Here is an 18,800-nt window from a genome sequence, read left to right as displayed (position 1 = left end):
GGGATAACGCAAGGATGAAGCAGAAATCAGATCAACCTAGATATATTTATTAACCTTAATTCGCCGCCAGACTTTAACTGACGCGCGCGGCTACAACCCAATATCTTCGTGCATTCCGACAAGTTTCGATAGTAAGGTAAGTAGGTGACTGGCATTCAAAGGGTTAACTAAAAGGACTTGGTATAGGATTATCGATCTTCTCGAACGGGTAATAAGGGTGGTTTTGCCAGAAGGACGGCAGCGTGAACCTCGTGTTGGTGTTTAACGTGTTGATTCGTTGTATTTCGTCCCTTTCTAACTTGAAGTCGAAGATGTTGATGTTCTCTTCTAACCGATTCGGTTTTACGGTTTTTGGAATGGGGACTATGTTTCTATCCACCTGGAAATAAATAAAGAAATTACTTATGTATCCTTACAATAACTATACAGGGTGTCCCAGAAATCGACGTCAAGCCGTAAACGGATGATAGACCAAGTCATAACAGTTATCATAAAAATACAAAAAAAAAATCCAACTCAAGGTCTTTAAAAATTATGGTCACTTTAAAAGTTCACTAAAAATCCACACCCTGTTATAGTTCTTTAACTCTTGTTACTACAAATTCCATAATTTATTCTAATTTTTGTATTATTGTGTAATCTTGAATAATTACAGGATGTGGATTTTTTAGTGAATTTTTAAAGTGACCATAATTTTTAAAGAACATGAGTTGGATTTTTTTTGTATTTTTATTATAACTGTTTTGACTTGGTCTATCATCCGTTTACGGCTTGACGTCGAATTCTGCTGGGACAGCCTGTAGAACAAAACTTTGCTCTTAAAATATGTTTTATTTATCAACGGTATTAGTTATAATAGCAGAAGCTCTCTGTAGGTGGGTCAAACAGAAAACTGTGTTACGTCTTTCCTGTAGACATACACAAGAGTTAAGGGCTATAAAGGTTAATTTGCTTATTTAACCCTTATCCACGTGAAAAGGTCCTCCTTTTATTTAGAGAACTATGATAAAATCATTACTTACATGCCCACAAGCTGTTAACTATTGCCCACAGGAGAGAAAAATGTACAGTTCGCGCGAACACACTAGAGTATGTCTACAGGAAAGACAATATTTGATTTAAGTAAAGAACGGTCCTTAGGTACGATTGATGTTTACTTATATCACATACAATATGTGTCGTCCCACGGTGAAGGTACCTTATGGCGGTTGGCGTTTACGCTATTATTAACGCCGCTCCAATATTAATGCTATGCAACGTTAGCGCCAGCCGCCATAAGGTACCTTTTGCCGTGGAACGTCACATATAGGTACACTATAATTAGGGTTGCCACCCGTACTTTAATATAAAGTATTGTACTCTATTTTAGCCGTTTGTACGTTATTTTTTACGAAACACATAAAGTACGCCAAAATACTTTATTTACAACATTCATCAGTGATTATTACATTTCGCATTTTATGGGGCCTACCTACACACATGCATGACCAACGCGAACGTTGGCAAACATAAGGGACGCAGATATATGAACGCATCGCTGCGTCCTTTTCATTTACCGACGTTGGTTGGACATGAGTTTGTGGGCCCCATTACCGCTTGGCATTTTGAAATTGACATTGACAGGCTTGACAGCTGCCACTGCCACTGTCAATAGTGTCAATAAAATTTTCGCGGTATCCCCATTCCCCAATATCTGTCGTTTTTCTGTCTTGTCTCTTGTGTTGTGTGTGATTCTGCGCTAAACTTTTGTTGAGAATAAGTTTTAAAACAGTGTTAAAAGGTGTTTTGACTGTTAGATTCCTTAAATTTAAAATGGAAAGTGACTTAAGTGACGAAGAATACGAAGATGGGACTGTTCGCGTGGTAAAAAAACGTAAAGTAGAAAAACGTGCACAAAAATATAAATTTCAATGGGAAGCCGATTTCCCTTGGCTAAAGAAGGATGAAACTAACGATTTTAATGCAAAATGCACAGCGTGTGGTGTTGTTATTGTTATCGGAACAGGTGGCGTAGGTCAGGTGAGCATTAATTTTTTTTGGTACCTATTCTATTCTCCTTCACTGGCTACACTACATAGATTACCTAGTTTACCTATTTGGATTAATGAAATGAAGCCTTTTAACTGGTTTTTTATTGAAGAATTTGAATACATTAATTTTTAAGCCATGTGCCAAAAATAATATTTTTCATACTACATATTAACATATTATATAATTTATGTAGTACAGTCGGCTCCATAAATATAGGTACAGATGGAACATAAATATGTAAACAGTTACACCTTATTGTCAATGTAATAAGGGTGTAACCATATTTATGACTGTTTATATATTTATAGATGTGACCGTCTGACCGTACCTAGTACCTACACACACTTCAAAGACAGGTATACAATTCCGATTAATATACAGTTTCATTCACGGTTAGTTGTTTGGTCAAGTTACTGGTGCATGTTTTAACTCTAACAGTCTTAACTTAACTAACTATACTGTATTGTTTGAGTGTTTTTGTGCATACTAAAATTACTAAACTAACTTACTGCCATGGTGTGTCTGTGACTCTGTTCAATTTTGTGTTAGTAAGAATAATGTAGTACATAAATATGTACTTGTATCATACATACTTGTCTTGTTTTATTGAGGGCCTGAGAGGGTGGACTGGTGAAGGGTGAAGGTGGAGGTAACATAGTTTGTTTTTTTTTATTTCCAGATAAAGCAACATGAGAATACTAATACACACAAAAAAAGAATGGAAATTAAAAAAACATCTGGGCTCTTAAGTAAATTCCTGACAACTCCATCTACATCTAACACTGCATGTCTCAACAATAACACTGAGAATGTTTCAGCGGCTGAGCTTGCCTTGACATATCATGCTATAAAACATAATCTTTCATACAACAGTATGGATTGTCTAGTGAAATTAAATAAAATTATCTACGTTGACTCAAGCACAGCCACCAGCATACGGTTAGGCCGAACAAAAATGGAAGCTTTAGTGACTGAGGTGTTGGGGCCATATTCTCTTCAGGGTGTTGTGGATGATTTAAAAAATGAAGACCAGTACTTCAGCCTTCAAACAGATGCCTCTAATAAAAAAAATATTAAGCTTTTTCCACTTGTTGTGCAATATTTTTCTGCAAAGAATGGTCTTCAAACTAAGTTGCTGGATTTCTATGAAAATAGTAATGAAAGTGCAGATGGCATGTTTAGTTCTATAAAGGAGTCATTAGAAAACCTGGATTTGACTTTTGAGAATGTTTCTGGATTTAGTGCTGATAACACAAATGCAAACTTTGGTGCTCGACATTCTTTATTTACTAATATTAGAGAGGAGGTCCCTGATGTATTAAAAGGCAATTGCCATGCACATATTATTCACAACTGTGTAAAGCGTGCCATGGATTTCCTGTCTTATGATATAGAAAACGTGATTTTAAAAATCTACAGTCACTTTGCTCATTCAGCAGTTAGGAGAGAAGACTTAAAAAAATTTGTTGAAGCTGCTGATGGTAATTTCCACGAACTGAAACGCCATGTAGGAACACGCTGGCTTTCACTCTTGCCTTGTGTGGATACAGTTCTAAAAAACTGGGCACCAATAAGGAATTATTTTATTAGTCTAGGTGAAGATTGCCCAATAATAATGCAAAATTTATTATTATTGAATGAAGATAAAGATTTAATAGAAGTGTATTTAAATTTCTGTAGCCATGTATTAAATGTATTTTGTTAAACTGTGAAGAGCTTAGAGGGTGATTCTATCACAGTATTGGATGTTTTTAACATAATGACAAATATAAAAAAAGATTTACTGAAAAGAAAAGAAGATAAATTTTATGGGTTTATAACAATGCAGAAAATAGAATTACTTGAGCAATCTTCACAGAGCCTAAAAAATAAAATTTTAAAAAACTTTGATCTATTTATAGAAAAAGCTGTAAGTTACCTAGAAAAATGGTTCAACTTTAAACCTGATAACTGGCTAGCTATTATAAGTCATTTTGACTTAAATTCTGCATTATCATTTCAAGAGATCTTAAAAATTACTGAAATGTTGAATATGCAATCTAAATTGGATATAGATTGCCTTTACACAGAAGTAAACCTTCTAAATGATGTGAGGGAAAAGATATACAACAGCAGTTTTAAAGAATCCTGCACAGCTAAAAAATGGGAATCAATATTTTCCCAGGAAACCTTGTTTCCCAATATATTTAAAGTGATCTCACGTTTACTGTCCGTTCCCGCCACTTCAGCATTTACAGAAAGGGTGTTTTCCGTAATGAATGCGAAGTGGCGGGACGACAGAAACAAAGCTTCAATGAAGCTGATTCGAAACGAATTATTAGTGTACCTAAACCTCTGTTTACCCTGTTTAGACGCAATAAATATTTTTAAAACTGATAAAAAATTGTTAGACAGCGCCAAGTCGAACAAAAAGTATGTATTTAAAAAAATAAAATAAAATACTTTATTTTTATGGTGTGTACTTTTTATTTTTTGAATTAAGATGAGAACTACTCTATTTGCTTAGTAAAAAGGTGGCAACCCTAACTATAATACAGGGCGTCGCACGACTTTACTGAAAGAAGACTTCATTTTTAGGGTTCCGTACCCAAAGGGTAAAACGGGACCCTATTGCTAAGACTTCGCTGTCCGTCCGTCCGTCCGTCCGTCCGTCTGTCACCAGGCTGTATCTCACGAACCGTGATAGCTAGACAGTTGAAATTTTCACAGATGATGTATTTCTGTTGCCGCTATAACAACAAATACTAAAAACAGAATAAAATAAAGATTTAAATGGGGCTCCCATACAACAAACGTGATTTTTGACCAAAGTTAAGCAACGTCGGGAGTGGTCAGTACTTGGATGGGTGACCGTTTTTTTTTGCTTTTTTTTTGTTTTTTTTTTTTTGCATTATGGTACGGAACCCTACGTGCGCGAGTCCGACTCGCACTTGCCCGGTTTTATTTTTAAGGCAATACGAACTGCATTCAAATAATTTTCAATAATCGCCTGTCTGAACCGGGAATCGAACCAATTTTTTAAAATAACAACTTTGGGTTATTCTGATAACCCCCGGATACGGCTAATAAATACTTGTATTGTTTATGCACTCACCAGCCACCGCAATATGATCTGCGCCTCGGTCTTCCCGTATTTCTTGGCTAGCTCCTGCAGCACGCCCTCCGACCGCGGCGCGGGGGCTCCGAAGCGGGCCACGAGCGCCCCGAGCGGGCTGTAGCCCATCACCACGAGGCCCCGCGCGCGGGCGTACGATACTAGCGAGGTTTGGGGGAGCTGCGGGTGGACCTGGGACATACAGTGGCCTTAGAGCATTTAATAACTGGAGTCGCCTTTAAGAGCTTACCCCTCTGCCGAAATTTTGCACAATTGTGCAACCTTTTGTATGGACTGGCATGGCTATTTGTACGCTACGTAGAAATCATGTAGAAATAGCAATACATTTGACTTCCCCTCCCCCGCAAAAATCGGCAGACTGTTTCGTATTGAAAATGACAGCGATGACGTCTCCAGTTCAGTTACTAAATGCTCTAAGACAGTAGCACATTACATATACATTTTGGAACATTTCTAGAGACTGAGCTGAAAGGCTAGGCAGTGTTATCCGGGCCCTATTTCACCAACGTGACAAATGTCGCATTTGTCGACATCACTGTTAGAGGAGGCCGAGGTGAGTTGTGACAGAGGAGAGTTGTGACATCGTTGATTTTTTGGAATCTATTAACTAAAAACAAGGTCGCAATAGAGCTCGTTTGTTAGTTCAAGTTACGAGCTAACAAACGCACACTGTTGCGAGCTCCCTAACAGTCATTAGATTCTAAAAAATCGACAATGTCACAACTCTCCTCTGTCACAACTCACCTCGGTCTCCCCTACTGACGTCGCAGGCCTCCATAGGCTACGGTAACCGCTTACCATCAGACGGGCGGTGTGGTTGTTTGCCACCAACATGTTAATTAAAAAAACTCCACTATATCGCCAGTAAATAAGTATTTATTTTGCGAAGCTAATGGCAATTGTCACAAGAAATACGACAATTGTCACGAAATTCCGACACAGAACTCATTTGCTGTCAATAATTACCGAAAGTTCTTTGAAATCTTGTGACAATTGTCATCATTATCATCATAAATATCACAAGAGAAATACCTGTTTTTTGCCGATGTAATAAAGTTTTTTTAAATAATACAATGATGGTGACAAACAGGAATACGGCCCGCCCGATGGTAAGCGATAACCGTAGCCCATGGATGCCTGTGACGTCAGCAACAATGAGACTTGTCGAATTGTCGCACCTGTCACGTTGGTGAAATAGGGGCCTGAAGTGATCTACAATCGAGTTATTATAATCGTAAAGCTAGATTAAAAAGCCAATCAAAATCATTCAAATTAAATATTTTTCTATCAGTGACAACCCCTACAAAGTTATTCTAGATGTGGACTACGAAAATAATAGTCGTTTTGGTACCAAAATGTATTGAGTGAGCACTCTACGCTTAACCAATTTTTAAACAAGCAAGTATTACGTACTCTATGCTTACTATATATTTCTCTACGGTCACACTCATATCATAACTAATATGGCTCAGCGATCCAAAGAGGGTCTTGGCCTCCGAAACGAGAGCACGCCACTTTTCCCGATCCTGCGCCGTTTCCTGCCAATTATCGGCTTGAAGCTGACGCAGATCCGCTTCCCCACTGTCTTCCCAGCAGTATCTGGGCCGACCTGCCGGGCGGCCACCAGTCGGTCTTCCCAGGTAGGTACGCCCTCTTGGCAGCCCGATACTCATACCACCCATACACTCAATGACACTCATATCATTGTAACCTCAATCTGCAGCACACTGGGCTTGACGCGGCTCTCGTTGAGCAGCCGCTCCAGCTGTCCCTGGTTGAAGTTGGAGACGCCGATAGACCTGGCGAGGCCCAGGCGCCGCGTGTCCCACTCCTTAGTTACCTCAATCTGCAGCACACTGGGCTTGACGCGGCTCTCGTTGAGCAGCCGCTCCAGCTGTCCCTGGTTGAAGTTGGAGACGCCGATAGACCTGGCGAGGCCCAGGCGCCGCGTGTCCCACTCCTTAGTTACCTCAATCTGCAGCACACTGGGCTTGACGCGGCTCTCGTTGAGCAGCCGCTCCAGCTGTCCCTGGTTGAAGTTGGAGACGCCGATAGACCTGACGAGGCCCAGGCGGTGGGCGTCTTCCATTCCTCGCCAGGTCTCCAGGAAGTCCACGTCGGAGTAGCTGTAGTCCTCCTGAAATGATTTTTTTAAATTAGCTACCAATATATTCGATTCTCACGAGAGTAGGTATTATTAGTCTGTTTGAGATCCTGAAAACGGTCAAAAATCCTAAAAATACGTGTGATACCTCATTAGATTCGTCATGATTGTCTAGAAAAATGTATTCGAAGCGTGTATTAGCACACAAAAAATATCAAAAGTTATAAACAAAAAAAAAGGGAGGCAAAGTAGTTATTTTTTATTTCCCCAATATCTCAAATAGTATTAATATTTAAGAAATCAAAATTAATATTATAAAAGGGGAGGATATTTCCAATTAAACATTCTGTACTTGCAGTACTGTATCTCCATTATTTATACTTTTTATTCAACGCTGAACACAGCCCTCCGCGCCTCATTTTCGAGAAACGCGCGCGGCGTGGAAAAATGATTACGTAAGATTAAATATAATTTTAAAGGTATTAAATATTCATTGAAAAATTAAAAAAAAAATATGGTGCATTTAAAACATGTCAACACATGTAATACTGTCGTTATAGACTCACATTCAACCCAATGGGCCAGTGCATGAGGTAAAGGTCCACATAGTCGAGTCCTGTGGCATTGAGGGACTGCTGTAAGGCCACGGAGACCTGCTCCCGTTTGTGGTGGGTGTTCCACAACTGAAATTATTAAAATAATGTTAAGTATTAAAACAAGACATTCATTAGAATACGTTAAAACTATGTTACCAGCTTCATAAGGCCCAAAGTCCTACCTGTAGTATCTACTTTGTTTTGCGTCGTTAAATTTTTATACAAAGCAAAATCAATTCTATTTCTTAAGTATAGATTCAAATTGAAAACATAAATGGATTTGTTATACAAGTTTCAATTCTGATATTTGACTCCCCATTCCATTAAGTAATAACGATACTTTTGCCTAAATAGTTAATTGAAAGTACCCTAAAAAATACTATAAAAATGTAAGTATACTTACGGCGCGATTCGGGAAATGAATTAGACATTCACTAGATATGAAATAGTAACGATATGTGACGTTCCATTGCAAAAGGTACCTTATAGCGGTTGGCGCTTACGCTATTATTAACGCCGCTCCAATATTATTGCGGCCATAAGGTACCTTTTTCCGTGGAACGTCACATATCGTTACTATTTCATATCTAGTGAATGTCTAATTTATTTCCCGAATTGCGCCGTTAGTCATGTTTTTAAAAAAACACATGTATTTTACTTTCCTCGTATTCAAAATGAAAAGTAGTGTTTAATTTGGGTGAAAGGCATCATTTCATGCCTTGGTTAACAATCTACTATTTCGGAACGTTGGCTTGTAAATATGTATGTGCCCCTCTACAAGATGGGCCAACGCCGGCCACTTAACGCATTCTTAACTTGGTCAAGGGACGCATTTATGCGTTAGAGGGAGCAAGTGATATTGCTATCTCATTCTACCGCATGGCTGCGTCCCTTGGAGTGGCTGGCGTTGGCCCATCTTGTAGAGGAGCCTTGAACTTGAGTGTACCTTAGTGGTGACGAATATATCGCTCCTCCTCACTCCCTCCCTGAGCTTGGCCGCTATCCCCTCCCCCACCTCCCCCTCCGTGTCGTACACGGCCGCCGTGTCAAAATGGCGGTAACCCACGTCGATGGCGCGGGTTACCACATCACGGAGCTGGTGGTCTTCGGACCGGATTATACCGTGCTGCGCAAATAATGTAGTTTAATTAATTAATTAATTAAGCCTTTATTTTCATCCTTAATCTACCTTAACTAGTACATAATGAATATAAATTTGTAAATTGTAATATATTAATGGTAATTAAGGCCCCTGACGGGTGAAGGCCTCCTCCAACAGTTTCCAAGTTGACCTTGAATGGGCTTTCTGTATCCAGTTCTCTCCGGCAGTTTTTTAAATATCTTTGATCCAGCGATCTCTAGGGCGTCCTTGGCCTCTCTTAGCCCTTGGGCCCGGCCACGTAGTAGTAAGTTGTGTCCACCTTTCATCTGTCATTCTTGCCACATGACCAGCCCACTTCCACTTCAGGCGTTTCATATGTTATAGAGCATCAAATAATGTAGTTTAGCAAGGAAAAATATAATTAAGGCGAAACATGAGTGTTCCTTGCTTAGCAGATTTACCTCGAGAGATTATTTAAAATGCGAATAGATACGTTAATGAATAATCACAGACTTTTGGTCTGTGATTATTAAGACTACCCGTCCCTCTTTAATTAACATAGTTAAAAAAAGCAAAAAAGCGTCCGTCCGTCCGTCTGTCACCAGGCTGTATCTCACGAACCGTGATAGCTAGACAGTTGAAATTTTCACAGATGATGTATTTCTGTTGCCGCTATAACAACAAATACTAAAAACAGAATAAAATAAAGATTTAAATGGGGCTCCCATACAACAAACGTGATTTTTGACCAACGTTAAGCAACGTCGGGAGTGGTCAGTACTTGGATGGGTGACCGTTTTTTTTTTGCTTTTTTTTGTTTTTTTTTTGCATTGTGGTACGGAACCCTTCGTGCGCGAGTCCGACTCGCACTTGCCCGGTTTTTTTACCATTAGAAATAAGGTAAACAATCTTGATGTGTCATTTAATTGAAAAACACATTTTAAAAATAAGTTACGGCAAATATGTAACAATTATGAATCTAATACGTTTATTTATATTCACCTGCTTTCTTAAGTAATAGTTATTGATGTTTAAAAAGCGTTTTTAATTAAAAGACATGTCTAGATCGCTTACCTTCTTTCAAGTTCTTTCTAATGCTAAAAAAACGAACTAAAGGTACGTACCTCGTTGAAGCTGAGATAGGTGCCGAGCGCCAACGCCGGCAATCCCCGGCCATCGTCCGGCTTGACTCTTCGCTCTACTGCTACTCTATGTGCGTGGCGTCAGTGGCGTCAGTGGCGTACATACCTCATTGAAGCCGAGATAGGTGCCGAGCGCCAACGCCGGCATTTCTCGGCCATCGGTCGGCTTCACACTTGGCTCTACTGGTAGACAACCAAACTCTAGTAAGTGGCGTCAGTGGCGTACGTACCTCGTTGAAGCCGAGATAGGTGCCGAGCGCCAACGCCGGCATTTCTCGGCCATCGTTCAGTTTCACTTTTGGCAACTCCACACTGGTAGCTAACTGAAAACAATAAGAAAATCAGATTAAAGGATGACTCACGTTAGACCGGGCCGGGGCAGGGCCGGAGCTTCCGGCGCTTCGTTTTCTATGGAAAGCACAGACAGCTGTTATGGAATATGACATGTCAGACGCCTCGGCCCGGGCACGGCCCGGTCTAGCGTGATTCATCCTTAACTTGCCAATCGTGACTGTCAAACTCTATCAAAAGGTAGACAATTAACTATTTAGATCTTAAATTATATACCTACATGTAATGGTAATATCTCGGCAACAAGATGAAACAAATGTCGGTGACATAAGATACGACTAAAGATAAACTTATGCAAGACATGTAGAGATGCACTGGATGCAATAATGCATTCGTGGAATCGTGCAATTCTATACACGTGATATCAGAACGAGAAAGATCTGATGTAATATGATGTTTTACGGAAATGCATTTCATGAGAATTTAAATAAGAAAAAAATCTCTGTTTTACGTCGTTCGATTTCTAGGAAAACGAGTTTTAAAATGGAGTTATAATACTTAAAGTTAGACCAAGAAAAGTCTGCAGAACGCCAGTCTGCCAGTTTGATAGCCCACACAGTGCAAGTGTTAGGTATTTTAAACGTCTAACTTCTATGAAATTATGACATATAAATAACACTCGCACTGCGTGGGCTATCAAAATCGCAGCAGACTTTTATTGGTCTAACTTTATGCATTCTACCTCTAAGTATGTAAGAAGAAAAAAAAATTGGTAGATACCTTGATTTTGCCGCAATATCCATGTAGAGCCCACATGATTACAATTTGAACTTTTTAGGATTTTCAAACACAACACAGTCCTCAAATATAACATCAAAGCTTATACATATATTATTAACTGTTAAAAATATTATTGTTACTAGATGACCTGGCGAACTTCGTTTCACATACCTATATCAATTTTCTTGGCACTTTAATTAATTATAAGACTTTATACTCTGTTTTGTACACATATTTAATTACACAAACGGGTCTTTCCGTGACCACAGCAACTCAGCTGAAAGTTCGGAATTGAATGTAAAAACAATGATATTAATATCGCGGTAGACCCGGTGACTTATTAATTAACTGTTTATTTCATCGAGAACATTCTCCTGGCAATAACATCATCATTGGCCTGTCACATCAATAAGATGATGGTTTAAACAGCGTCTATATTAAGAGTGCAGCACAATAACAAACACAACAAAAAACAGCTAAATTGGTCCAGCCGTTTACGCGTGATGCCGTGACTAAGTGAAATAGGGATTGATTTTTATATGTATAGAAGATATAATAATACTTGATCAGATAAACACAGATTTAGGTCACTAAATATAAACAAACATCAAATGCTAATAACAATTGTCTTAATGATAAAGATACCAACCCGACATGATAATTAAGTAAGTAGGTAAGTAATGTACATTTTCACATCACCTATTCGAAAAAGCGCTTTTTCTTCCCCGCTAGGAGGGATCAAAGTGGCACTTTTCTTCCCTGCTAGGAGGGATGAAAGTTGTACTTTTCTGTTCTAGGACACGATTTTTTCTTACTTGCATACAATTTTTTTTGGTCAAATAATACATCTTTTGGAACAACAATTTCTTCATAGTTGATGTGAAAAGCAGTATGTCATACGGTAGGGGCTATTCATTAATTACGTCATTTCAATTGGGGTCTGGACATCGGATGATGGTAGCGAGGAAACGGGGTCATACAAAGCATGATTTTTGGATGATTTTTGGGTCAAAAATCGTCAAAAATAGATGACGTAATTTATGAACAGCCGTATCAAAATTATTTCGTCTTGGGCGTTAACACTTGAATCCCTCATTACGCTCAGGATTCAATGTACGCCCTTGACGGAAATAGGTATGTAATTTTGATCCCTTGTAACACAAACTGCTATTTATTGTAGTCAAAGAATTTCATTTCCGTATTATTTCGTACCTTGTCACAGTAACAATCAATATGAAAGCACAGAATAAATAATAGTACTATGTACAGAAGACTCACTCTCTAACAAAACGCGTCTGTCACGATCAGCACAGATATGGCCGCTAGGTGGCGACAGCGCCACGCGCGGCTTATGGCAAACCCCAAAATTGGGGTCGAACGGATGGAGTTTTAGCTACCTGTAGCAAAGCGACGAAATCGCGGACTGAGCCACGCCTGATGAAAGTCACTAGGGACCTCATGCTAGGATATATTAGATCTATAGATCACTGACAAGGTACGAAATGGTAGGTGAAATGAAATGAAATTACTTGACCGTACTCGTACGAAAAGAAAAGTGCCAGTTTGATTATAGTTATTTTTTTTTAGCATTATAGAAAGAACTCCACAGAAGCAAGCGTGCAGTTTTCTTTAATTGTTAATAATTATTGAATTATCTAATATAGCATGGTCAATACATGTAATTTACTTCAATTTATTACCGCAAATTATTTTGCGAAGTTCTTTCTAATGCTAAAAAAACGGACTATATAGTACATTACGATATTATTGCAAAAAGTAGGAAATTCGCGACGAGTGGCGATAAATTAACGACCGAAGGGAGTGTTTTAAATCGACTCGATTTGCGATTTTTTCGCACATGTATTTTCTACTAAGTTTTACAGTACGGCCCTTTAAATTTTCGACATATTTCGGCACGTATTCAGGGCCGTCTTAAACTATAGTTCGTTTTTTTAGCATTAGAAAGAACTCCACAGAAGCAAGCGTGCAGTTTTTATCAGGGTCTTTAATTGTTAATAATTATTGAATTATCTAATGTAGCATGGTCAATACATATAATTTACTTCAAATGATTACCGCTAAAAGTGCCGGATTTTGAACCACAAGCTTACTTCTGCGAAGTTCTTTCTAATGCTAAAAAAAACGGACTATAGGTTGGGGCCCTTGGGCACATAAGAATTTGGGGTCCTTTTGGAAAGTAAAGAAAGCGAATTAAACTAACATTTTTCTGCTATGATCTTCTATTTATTATGGGTATTTAAATATACTGTTACTGTCTGTCCTTCGGGGCCTCGGAGTAATTAACAATGGAGCCGCCATTAACAGGCGTTCCCCTCTGTCGAAAATAGGTGGCCAATGGTCAACCTCATGTCAACCATATGTATGGACTGACGTTTATCTGACATGACGTACCTATACAAAATAGTCTGCCGTTTTTTGCGGGGGAGGGCCGCAAAAAACGGCAGACTATTTTGTACCGAAAATTTTAGACATGGCGTCTCCGTTGGTTATATCCTCTAAGTTCGGGGCCCCCTGAGGATTATATTATGGCAAATACGGTAATGCACGTATTATGTTAATTACAGCACTAGGGCGATAAAGTAGCACGACATGTAGTTTTGACGACCGGTCTGGCCTAGTGGGTAGTGACCCTGCCTACGAAGCCGATGGTCCCGGGTTCGAATCCTGGTAAGGGCATTTTATTTGTATGATGATACAGATATTTGTTCCTGAGTCATGGTTGTTTTCTATGTATTTAAGTATTTGTATATTATATATATCGTTGTCTAAGTACCCACAACACAAGCCTTCTTGAGCTTACCGTGTGGCTTGGTCAATTTGTGTAAAAATGTCCTATAATATTTATTTATTTATTTATTTATGTAGGTACTGTAAATACACGGTGTAACATGAGGAAACCGAATAATTTTAACCACGCATTTCTGAGGTCAAAAGAAGTAAAAAATTTAATATGAGTTTAGGTCAATTTCGCCAAAAAAAAAATTTTAATTGTTTTGTTTTTTCAATTTTTTTTAATGTATTTGTACATAAAAAATAAAAGTTATTGGTAAACTTGTCACTTAAAATTGATTTTGAATTTTTTTTTCGTAGAACCTACTTTTTGCAAAGTGTTACTTGTCACTTTTTGACATTTATCAATAAGGATATTTAGACTACGTCCCATAGCAGCAACATCACCATCAAGAAGGCCTTTTACGCTATGTAACAATAAAAACTTGTTTTTTTTTTAATAATAATATCTCTGAAACTAGGCGAATTTCAAAAAAGTTTATGGGACGTTTTTGTCTCTAAATATGATCAAGAATACGCTGTTAAATTATTCGGTTTACTCATGTTACACCGTGTATAGTAACGGCACAGAATAAGTAATAGTACTATCGTACAGAAAGGAAACCTCCTACAAAACCGAAGTTTGACAGCGGTTCAGGGTCGAATCTTGCTATCCCTTTCTAATGTATGGCACTATCCCTTCGGGCTATTTAGGGTTGTCAAAATTCAAGTGATTATCTTATCTGTGGTCGTGCACGCAAAAGGAAGTCAAGTGGTGCCAACCCTAATAATTGCTCGGAGCAATGATGAGCCGAGCGGAGCCGAGTTTGGCCGATCTCAGGAGTTTCGCACCCCTGGTAACGGTGGGATGCAGAGTTGCTCTATTACAGAGTTCCTGGAAGATCAACATCTATAATGGCAAAATTGTTATCGCCCCGTTGCATTAGTTTTAAGAACTAGCTTTAAGAACTATTTTACAAGCTTTTATTTAGTTTCACCTGACCGTTGTCTGTCTGTCTGTGTGTGTGTAATCAAATCTTGCAAGTTAAATTTGATCCACTTCCCGGTTTCCGATTGAGCTGAAATTTTACATGCATGTATAAATCGGATGACAATGCAATATTATCGTACCATGGAGCTGATCTGATGATGGAGACAGGAGGTGGCCATAGGAACTCTGTGATGAAACAACGCAACCTAATTGTGTTAAGGGTTTTTGTCTCGATGAGTATTAGTTGTCTGTCGTAAGAAAAGTACAGTCAGCGATAAAAGCTTGTACCAAAAATTTAATTAACTTATTAAGAATACGTGCTATGCCCTGTCAGGGTCCATCCATGTGACACTTCAATAATCTGTAATACGGCCCCGACACTATCATGGATACTGACATTACTTTGACGGAATGACGTTTTTAGTGATAGTGTACCCAGCAAACATTTTTGGTCGATATTCCGAAAAAGGCACCTATTTTAGGTCGCACAATTTAGGAGACCAAAATGAGGCACGTCGAATCGACGTCGTGGGCACGTGCCGGCGACATAAATGGGGAAAAAACGCACGTGCCGGCGACGTATTTATTGACGGTAAATTAGTGATTACAACCATTAGGTCAACACTAGGTCATGTTTCCGATGTGGATTCGACGTCGCCACGACGTGCCGCGTAGTGAAAATGTACTAATTTGGTATTCTTTACCACCTTTAGACGTGATGGCGACATATTTTTATCCATATAATTACTCTGCGAGGCAATATTTAGATGAGACGCGATGAAGAGAAAAAGAGACACAAACATTTTACGCTTATATATTCTTTTCACTCAGAAACAAAATGTCTAACAAGAAAACAACTTTAAGTTGTGCAATGATAATGGCGGCCACTAAGTCATGTAAAATAATTTAGGCCGATTACGCTGATGAAGAACGATGAAATCTAGTGCACAGAAAATTTTTTCGTGCAGTATGTTAGGTTTACATACAAAACTATCGATGGGCTTTTGAAATATTTAAGTTTTCAACATTTTATAAAATCAAAATGCATATATTTGCTTGTAATTGAGTGTTGTAATTGAATATTTGTGTGTGTGAGTGTATTGACTTGATCAAAAATATTGTTTTATTTTGAATATTAGCACAATGAAGTACCGTGCGATGGCACCATTCAAGATATAACAACTTAAGTTATGCAATTTCATATTTAGCATCTCGTTATAATGAAAGAAAATGGCGGCACAACCTTATGGTATTGATAGTACTTTACAAGTGATTTTAACTATATGGTCGCAATTTGGTATCTATTTTAAGTAACATTTACCTAAAATTAGTAGCTAAATCGACATAAAATCGACGACCTAAAGGTCTCCGTATAAGAAATATTTACGTCGCAAATACACCTAAAATGTCTTATTAGTACATTTGACCTATTGGTCAGACTTTGCAGTTAATTTTACCTAATATTTCGACTTATTTTCAACCATTAAGTCCCTGACTTCATGGTCCCCGTATAAGAAATAATTACGTCGCATATACACCTAAAATGCCTTATTAGTACATTTGACCTATTGGTCAGGGTTCGAAGTTAATATTACCTAATATTTCGACAGATTTTCAACCATAAAGTCCCTGACTTCATGGTCTCCGTATAAGAAATAATTACGTCGCATATACACCTAAAAGGCCTTATTAGTATATTTGACCTATTGGTCAGGGTACGAAGTTAATTTTACCTAGTAATAGGACTTATTTTCAACCATTAAGTCCGTGACTTCATAGTCCCCGTATAAGTAATAATTACGTCGCAAATACACCTAAAATACCTTATTAGTACATTTGACCTATTGGTCAGGGTTTAAGGTTAATTTTACCTAATATTTTGCCTTATTTTCAACCCCTAAGTCCCTGACTTCATGGTGTATTTATGAAGTGAAATTTACGTTTTATTATCCCTATATTTTGACTTGGAAGTAAAAGTGTACAATACGTAAAATAATTGGTGACTTAGGACGTCATTTTCACTTAAATTGGAAAAATCTTCTTCGAGCCTAGGAAAAAATACTTAAAATGTTTGCTGGGTAGGGAGTGTCATGAAGGAATGACGGCAAGTAATGAAGATTATTTTAATAATTTCCGTCAGTATTGGAGTTATGTCAAAGTAGTGATACTAGAAATGACATTATACTGACAGTGAATTGGTTAGAATGATGGAATCAGAAATGACAGAAAGAATGATGGACGATAATGAAGTTATTAAACATTTCTAATATTTTTGAAGAAATGTCAAAATAATGACATTATACTGATAGTGAGTGGAGCGCATCACTCTAATCCCTCGTTCCGTCATTTAAAGTACTTTAGAAGAAGGTTTTATACTAACAAGAGTCATTACTGGCATTTAAATCAATAAGTGAAGTGTACCTACTCTACTATCATTGCTCTAAAGTTTATTTTCACTTGACTCTTAAGAAAAAAGGAAAACATGCAGAATACGATGCACAAAGAAAATCTCTGTCCCTTTCTAAAAGTTTCCATACATAAAATAAAAATTAAAAACCCTTTATTTTATGTTGTTTACAACAATTTAATTATATTTTTACCGGGAAACGCGAAAATCTAAATTTAGTTATCTGCCTCTTTATCGTTCGAATATGCAAAAGTGAGGATGATGATGATGAAAAGTGATAGAGAGGTTAGATAACGAAATTTCGTGTTTCGCGGTAGACCCCCAGATTGTGATGGATTGTGGTAGTGGCGCCCCCTTCGCAGAGTTTCGAGTAATATTCCCTATTCAGGGAAATATACTGAACTTGGAATTGGTTCCAGTCATAACCAATGATTTAATAGATTTAAACTAGCTGTTAAGACAAAAGATTCTGTCTCTGGCAATTTAGTTTTAAATAAATATAATGAAAAATACTGCAAACATGGAAAGTATATCCACCTGGTGCATCAAAATATTCAATGTATTAGAGGAAAAAATTTGCAGATTGAACTTTTTTTGAATGATTTTAATATTGATATTTTATGTCTTACTGAACATTGGTTACATAATAATGAATTAATGCCCCAATTTAATAATCACCAGGCGGGAAGTTCGTTCACCAGACTTAGTTCCATACATGGTGGGTCATTAATTATATTAAATAGTCAGTTAAAATTTAAGGAACGTAAGGACATTGTATCCATGTCTGTTGAACGGACTATAGAACTAAGTGCAGTTGAATTAGAGCAATTTATTGTTGTCTGTGTGTATAGGCCGCCATTAAGTAATTTTGAATTATTTGAAAACATAATGGAATCTGCCCTACGTAAAATATCATCTTCTAGTAAGAAATTGCTTATATGCGGCGACTTTAATGTAAATATTATGGAAAATTCAACAATGTCTTGTAGATTATTGAATCTTTTTAAATCTTGTAATCTCAACCACATGTTTATGGAGCCCACTAGAGTGACTGCTACTAGTGCAACCTGTATAGATAATATTTTCACAGATATTTTTCCTATTGCTAAAAAAGTTATCAGCAATTTAGAATCTGACTACTTAGGTCAATTAATGGTATTTGAGGCATTTAGGAAAAATACCATGAGAAAACAAATAACTTTTGTACCAGTAACCTCGGACCGCGTGGAAAGAATGAAGCTAAGTTTAGTTCAGGCGCTACCCTTTTTGTCTTCCGATATGAGTCCTAATAGTATGTATAATTCATTCTTTCACACTTTTATGAATCATTATAATGCGATATTCACCTCAAAATCGGTCGTAGTTAGTGGTGCATCAGTTTTTAGTGAGTGGGCTACTGCGGACTTACATCAAAGAAGACGTGAACTGTATGCCTTATATGAGGAATGGCG

At 37.8% G+C, this 18,800-nt stretch overlaps 1 protein-coding gene across 1 annotated transcript in view; it reads right to left on the bottom strand.

The window, feature by feature from the left end:
• Positions 1-92: 92 nt before the first annotated feature.
• Positions 93-18,800, bottom strand: part of LOC134676854 (aldo-keto reductase AKR2E4-like) — a 28,299-nt gene continuing 9,591 nt past the window's right edge. Inside the window, exons 2-7 of the mRNA XM_063535236.1 lie at positions 10,321-10,413; positions 8,793-8,972; positions 7,817-7,933; positions 7,116-7,283; positions 5,126-5,317; positions 93-379 (exon numbers count right to left, since the gene is read on the bottom strand). Coding sequence (XP_063391306.1) covers positions 164-379; positions 5,126-5,317; positions 7,116-7,283; positions 7,817-7,933; positions 8,793-8,972; positions 10,321-10,413 — 966 coding nt within the window. The 3' untranslated portion in view covers positions 93-163. The remainder of the gene's footprint in view (positions 380-5,125; positions 5,318-7,115; positions 7,284-7,816; positions 7,934-8,792; positions 8,973-10,320; positions 10,414-18,800) is intronic.

Source organism: Cydia fagiglandana, chromosome 25 (assembly GCF_963556715.1).
Source record: "Cydia fagiglandana chromosome 25, ilCydFagi1.1, whole genome shotgun sequence".
Lineage (NCBI taxonomy): Eukaryota > Metazoa > Arthropoda > Insecta > Lepidoptera > Tortricidae > Cydia > Cydia fagiglandana.
This window is presented reverse-complemented; position numbering and strand designations above follow the sequence as displayed.